This window comes from Crocodylus porosus, unplaced genomic scaffold, assembly GCF_001723895.1.
Source record: "Crocodylus porosus isolate Cpor-Errol unplaced genomic scaffold, CroPor_comp1, whole genome shotgun sequence".
NCBI classification, from domain to species: domain Eukaryota; kingdom Metazoa; phylum Chordata; order Crocodylia; family Crocodylidae; genus Crocodylus; species Crocodylus porosus.
This window is the reverse complement of record NW_017728917.1, coordinates 29,679,128-29,686,345: the sequence shown is the minus strand read 5'-3', so window position 1 is coordinate 29,686,345 and position 7,218 is coordinate 29,679,128. Positions and strand designations below refer to the sequence as shown.

Here is a 7,218-nt window from a genome sequence, read left to right as displayed (position 1 = left end):
ATGACCCCAGCTGACTTCCTGCCCTTTGGGCAGGGGGCTGGACTCGATGATCTCCCAAGGTCCCTTCCAGCCCTGATGTCTATGTCTATGAAATCCTTCCAATTCTCCATGAAGAACTTCTGCAGAGGTCCAGGTTCAGGGCAGTGGGGCTCAAGGCAGCCTCACACAGATACTGGACCAGATGCTGCTACTGTTGGGGTGTGGGGAGGTATTGTTAGGCACCTAGTGGAGCAGCTGCCAGTTAAGACCCTCATACATAGTCCTGCTGCAGCAGCCCCTGATTTTTGTTGCCAGCAGCAACTGACAAAGGTAAATGGGGTGGTGAAAAGGCTGGCAGCTGCAGGAGGGGATTAGTAACACCTGGGGGTATGTTGTTAATCCCCTATTTGCTGTCCTCCCTCCCACAGCAGTGGGTCTGCCCCAGCAGCATTCTGGTAGCCCTTCTCTCTGTGCTCAGGGTTCATGCCTGCCCCACATTTCACTGCTGGTTTAAAGATCTTTACAGCAGAATTTACTGTGTAGAGAGTAAATTTATCTTCTCTTCTCTGAACCTGCTGTTTGAAGGTAGAACCTTTCCTAGGATTGCCTCTGTACTGAGCTGAATCTGTAGTGTTAATTCTCAAGATGTCGACAGGTGAAAATAAAATATGAAATTCTTTTTCCCACCCTTCTACCTTACCACTTCCTTGTGGCTGATGGTGTAAACCTCAGGGAGAAGGTGAGGGAAAATTACAAACTTGTAGACCACATTTTAGTCTACAATGTTCCCTTTTGTGGAATGTCCATTAGACAAAATTTCCTTTTCAAGGTAAATAACTGGCCCTTTTCTAACGCATCAGTTCTTACAAGTAGCCTGTCTGATCTTCTGACAATCCCTTTGTTAAAAATAACAATCTGCCCAATACAGTTCAAGTGCTTTTAACACATATTTGTAGACATAGACTTGTAATGTACACCAGTTCTTCACACAATTGGATATCTGATTGAGTGCAATCAAGCTGAATTGTAAAACCTTTGTATGTATTTAGTTCTCTGAGGAATTACTTGGCAATAATCATCCCTGCATTTAGAAGTAGTAGGATTAAAGTCTTGAATGTTGGTCTAAAATGATGAGCATCTGGCAAATTCTGAAGAGAGAATTTTGACCTCAAAACTTGATTCAGTTAAAATGTTTTATGATGTTCTATTACAATTATGTAAATGATTTTTAATAGTGAAACATGTTTTCCAAACATTGCTGCAGTGTTCTTGTGCAGGAAAACGTGAGGTTCACTGATGTAAGCCTTCTTTTTTTTTTTCATTTAATTTTTTTCATTTTCCAAATAGAAAACTTTGGATATTTTCAATGAAGTCTTTTTAATTTTTTTCTTAAAAGTCAAGATGAATGTTGTCTTGTAAATCATGTGTCCTGTTCTGTTGAAGTGAGTGTGAGTGGTGCTCTTGACTTCAGCAAGGGCAGCCTTGGACTTTAGTTAGTACCTAAAGTCTACGGTCAATATTTGGCCATAATATTTCCTTTACTAAAGAGCCAGAATTTGGATGAAGACACAAGCTTGTTTCTTCCTTAATTGGCAGTGACATTAGCATTGGCAAAAGCTAACATCCATCCATTATTGGACCATAATGACACGATCATCCAATAATCGCCCAGAGCAATTCCAATCAATACCTAAAAAGGGATTTAAATAGAAATATTTGCACTGATTTATTTGCCACTTGGAAGAATCCCAAATGGCTTATTCTGAGACCAGAAACACTATACCATACGCATAAGCTCTAGACTGCCTTCCCATAAGCCCTTATTTTGTTCTGTATTATGTGCTTTTATTTCATGATATGTTCAAAAAGAAAGGTAATCTGAGTTTTCACATTAGTCTTGCATTTGCACTGGGACCTAAATGGCCTTAGCTCACCAGGATGGTTTTTAAGATATTGCTGTCAAGTTGCATTTTAATATGCTTGAGTGTTGAGATGCTTTATTGTGAAGTTTTCAGGAAGCAAGCCATTTAAGCCACTAAACTCAGTTCAAATGAACTGTATTTCTAGTCTTTTGGAAAACTGTGGTCATAAAGTAATCTGTATGGAATGACTGATAAACAAACCTCCTTAAGATGTGCCTGATTATGGAGGATTTCCTTAGTCCTCTTGGCTAGAAATTATATGATCCCTAAAGCCATTCCTTAAACTTGGCAGCACAACAAATTTGCCTTTCATTCCTGGGGACCGCTTTAATCTAAACTGTGGCACTGATCTTTGCTGTTGGCGCCAATATCTCAGTTCACCAGCAATTGGGTATAAAAGTTGCCATCATTTTCACAAGGCATGTTGGAAATTATGGGCTCCCGTGTAACATTTTTTCCTCAAGAACAGACCAATACAACTTTTTTCTTCCCTTGCAGTACCACAAAATAAACTTTAGTATATTTCATACAGTCTGATCTAGGGAAACTTACATGTAGTTCTGCTTGATTTTTTTTTTTAAACATCCCTTCTGCTAGTTCTTCTCTATTGCTGAAATTCAACAGACTTTCTTGTAGAAAATGTATGTCGCATGCCGTGCAGTGCATACCTTTAGAAAGTAAAGCTGTTTGCTTGAAATGCAAGAAATTGTTGATGTAGTCTGCTTGGTTCCACCTTTAAAATCAGACCATGCTACTGTTGCTGTTCTTTTACAAACTGCTACTATTGATCATTGTCCTTGATTCAGCAGTCTCTTGACCACTGCTACATTTCAGTGGAACAATTGAAGAAATGTGGCGTATAAACTACTTATGTGATCAGAGAAAAGCAGTTTAGACTAGTATTGCTTAATATTGCCAAAAGTCCATTACATTGCAATCTCTAGTTTATTTTTTGTATTTACCTAGATTAGCTTGGTTTGTAATAGTGTCTACCTCTCCAGATTTGGGCATGGAACATTTCTGGTTTGCTTGGAAAACATTTACAAGAAGATCACTGGCAAGGAACTGAAGTATGAGGCTTTGATGGGCAAACCTAGTGAACTGACCTATCATTATGCAGAGTACCTCATCAGAACACAAGCAGCAGAAAGACAGTGGAAGAAGCCTATTCAGTCTCTTTATGCTATTGGGTAAGGGATTGAATCATTAAATATGGAGCTGTCAGGAAATGCTTCACAGCACAAACAATAGCAATAAAAATGGTGTGGCTTCTACTATTTTGTTTCTATTGAGAGAGGGGAAGAGATATGATAAATTGAACTTTCAGATTTTCTGTTAAACAACTTTTTGTAAAAATCTGTTTCTGATTGGAAAGTTGCTGATGTCAGCTCTTAGAACAAGCCTTCTTAGCTGGCAGATTACTCACAAAGCTTTTCCCCTGCATTGGACTCTTTCAAAGGAAGCAGTTGCATCTTTCTGTGTTTTTATTCCCTCCTTCCTTATCGCTTGCTTTGGTATTCCATTTCTCCATGTGGGGAAGTGCTTGCATCTAGGGGTGCTGCAATTAGAAATTTTTGGGGCTGATATAGATAGCTGATTTTTAAGGAGGCATATTGGCCAATACTGATCCAATTTCTGATATGCAGCCTGGCAGCTTAAAGAGCAGTGTTTGGCTGGTAGGTCTATTGTGGTGGAAGGAGAACAGGAAGGGAAGGGGTATGGGGGGGGATGCAGATCAAGGCCCCTGCAATGAGGGAGGGAGTGGGGCTGGGGTTGCAGCTGGGGCTGGCACTCCCCAGCTGGGGCGTCTGCAGGACAGAACCATGGTTCACCTGGGGGGCGCAAGGAGGGGAGGGTCAGCTCCCACTGCTGCACGTACCCTGGGAGGGCATGGGGGGCTTGTGCCTCTGGATTGGGGCATGGCATGGCGGGCTACAGCTGTATATCTGAAATAACTCGTGAGTTGCTCTGTTGATGAAATCATATTTTTGGCTTTCCAGGGACAATCTAATGACTGACATCTATGGTGCTAACCTTTACAGTCGTTACCTTGAAGAAAAGAACTCCAGAAAAGGTTCCAAAGCACGTGTTCAGGCCAAAGTTGCTGCAGGCACAAGATCTACTACTGTTTCTCAGGATGATGAAATAAGCAACACTTGGGAAAGTGAACTAGCATCTGCCACTGCCACTAGTTGTAGATCTATTCTTGTCTGTACTGGAGTTTACAACCCTCATGCAGAAGTGTCCTCTAGTACTGGGGAGAGTGTAACTGAAGCAGTGTTCCACGGTCACAGAGATTTTAGATTTGATCCTGCCTTAATTGAACCAGATCATATTGTACCAGATGTTGATGCTGCTGTAGACCTGATCTTCCAACTAGAGAATTTTGCACCTAATTGAAAAACCAGAACTCTCTAAGGATTTCCTAGCTCTGTGCTTCTCTTCCAAAAGCAAATTGGGGCATGTAGCACAGCACAAACTGTGGCTTCCTAGCACATTTAACCCTTTAATTTTAATACTTTTACCAAAATACTTCCTATGTGTTTTAATAGCACTTCATTGTCATCCTATTCCACCCTTTATGTGTGTGCATGTTTTTAAGTTTGTCATCTTGTATACTGTCTTGAGTAATTCATATTGTGTGTGTGTGGGGGGGGGGTTGTTTTGTTTTGTTTTTAATTCTCAGATGTTTACTTCATTCCTCTGTTCATTTGCTGAAAGAGTTAGTCTCTAATTGGGCACATGCAGGAGTTTGAGGAGTGGCAACTAAGTAGTTCAAATAACCCAAGTAGATTTTGGCTGGTGCAGTGCCCTGCACACTTCTCTGGTACTCCATAAGTAATGAGCTTTCCTTTCTATACTTTGCCTCAGGTTAAAAGCAAGTAATGCGTATCCTTGACTCTCCCTCTCTGTACTTGTCCACTCTTAATTGTATATCTGTATGTACATCTCTTTCCACGTAGGCTTGCAACTACAATTGCTGCCCTTAGCTTTTTAGTTTGCTCACAGGGATGCCCATGAGAACTAGTGTAAATGCTTAGTAGCCAGCACCATTTTTGGAATTTCTGGTTACTGAAACAGCTGATCTAAGAGGGAGATTAAACTGGGGTTTTCTGTATAGTGTACCAGAGTTGACTTTGCTTTTCCATAGTCTCAGAAATATATGAAAATGCTATAATCCATATAACTTTAGTTACGAATTTTAACTATAGTCATATTGTGAGTACTGTATTTTTTGCATATGACATACATATTTCCCCTCCAAAATCAGCCCCCAAAACTGGAGGGCATCCTAAGTGGGAAAGCTGGTTTCTTCATTGGAAGAGGAGCACTCTTGGAGACACTATTGTATGCCAAGATATCTGCCACTTGTCTGGCTCAGCAAACTGAAAGAGTGGAGTCCTGTTAAACCTCTCTCAGCCATACCTATTGGCTGAGCACCATAGATTGTGCCTGAAGCAGTGAGTGACCTGCTGGTATTATCTTGATGAGGCTTGTGATGTGGAAACACTTTAGTTACAGGAACTTTTTAAAGAACTAATTACAATAAAGCATTAACATTATTGCTGCCCTTGCAAAGGTCTAGGGCATACATTTTAGTGATGTGCCTCTCCCAGACTGTCTCCTGGGATGCCACACTTCCTGGACACTGTGTTCCCAGGAGGACTAACTTTGTCACACAGTCAGCCATAACTCTGAAAAAATCTTTTTTCCCTACATTGTGCCATCCAAAAACAACTTGCCTGTTGTATGCAAGAAAATGTGGTATTTTCTTCATTCAGCTGAATTTATGTGCAAAATGTATGCAAGAACTATTTGGGCAAAGACTGCCCAGTTTTTTTACTTGAAACTTCAAACCACTGTGTTAACTAACCTGTCTCTGCTTTAATATGCAACAGAGTTTGTCTTTTGTTGTGGTACCATATGTTTATCTTAATGGGTCACTGATCTTCTACCTATTTTGGTATTTAATTTATTTTAGTCTGTTACTGTTTTTATAAAATGTTTTTTAACATTTAACACAAAGAGGATGTCTTCTGAAACACTGTGCCTTAATCTGTTACAGCATAGTGGGAAGTGTACTTACAGAACAGGCTTTGTACCTGTCCTAAAATAGCTAACCTAACTATAGCAGAGGTTGCACCAATGGGACAGAAACCTCAGTTTAAGTTCTTTTGTCACTTCATGCCCATGGAATCTGTGGCTTGGAAGTCCACACAAATAAATACCAGAGTCAGCATCTGTTGCTAAGCGCTTTGTACAAATGAAACACTGTATAGACTAGGTGAGAGGAACCAAAAAACCTTAAATATTAAGTGAAAGAGCCCTGGGTGCTTTCCACTTTATTTCACTAGCACCATAATTTAAAAAAAAAAAATCTAACAAAGTAAACGAGGCAAGAAGATTGCTGCTGTTAAGTCTATTTTGAGAAAGTTTAGTCTTCACAAACTCTTTGAATCTCTTCTCTATCCTAAGCATTGTTGATTCCCTCACTCCAAGTGTGGTCAAATCAACTTTATTGCATCTTGTTGACCTCTGTTAGTCCACATTTAACAATTGTGTTTTGAGTGGAGTGTTTTTTGCTCCATTGTTGTAAGAGCACAGTGGACACTTTTACACATGTTGGGGGGTGGAGAAGGGGAGGGGGACTTTAATTAGAGTGGCTCCAGGAGTTGCTCTAATTAAAGCACTGCAGTGTCTGGTATCAGCGTCCCCATATTTAAAAATGGCAGCAGGGGCACTTGAACTAAAGCTTGTTTAATGAGCTTTAGTTCAGGTGCTCCTGCCGCCAGTTTTTTAGGTGCAGGGACGCGGATGCATGTGATGGGAGGCTGCTGGAGTGTGTAATTACCATGCTCAAGCAGACTCGATCAATCAAGCAGCCTTCATGCTCATGTACAGGCACCCAATATTGTTTACTGCTTTTTTGGCTCTGTATTATAACAAATAGGCATATGCCTGTTTCTCAGCAGTATGGTGGAACAATTCTGAGTTTACATTTACAGATAGAGACTGTAGCTAGGAAAATGTGAAAGACCAGGACATGCATTCTGCCATGAAGGCATATTAGAGAATTTAATGGTTGCAAGAGGAAACTGTTTGAAACAGCCTCTTAACATTCAGCCTGGAGAGAACAATGGAGGTGGATGAAGAAAAGTATCTAATTTGTTCATGTGTTTGTGGCTTTCACATATTCAAAAAAAGAAGCAGCTCTCACACTTTAGCATTTACTCTCTAATTTATAAATAAATAACACATGCAGCTTGTTAAAATTAACTAAAATATTAACTCCTACTTCAGATATCTTGCAAACATT

At 40.2% G+C, this 7,218-nt stretch overlaps 1 protein-coding gene across 1 annotated transcript in view; it reads left to right on the top strand.

Moving 5' to 3' along the window:
* Positions 1–6,289, top strand: part of LOC109311361 (cat eye syndrome critical region protein 5 homolog) — a 32,964-nt gene extending 26,675 nt beyond the window's left edge. Inside the window, exons 6-7 of the mRNA XM_019536971.1 lie at positions 2,903–3,091; positions 3,902–6,289. Of these exons, the coding sequence (XP_019392516.1) occupies positions 2,903–3,091; positions 3,902–4,301 (589 nt within the window). The 3' untranslated portion in view covers positions 4,302–6,289. The remainder of the gene's footprint in view (positions 1–2,902; positions 3,092–3,901) is intronic.
* The last annotated feature ends 929 nt before the right edge of the window (positions 6,290–7,218 follow it).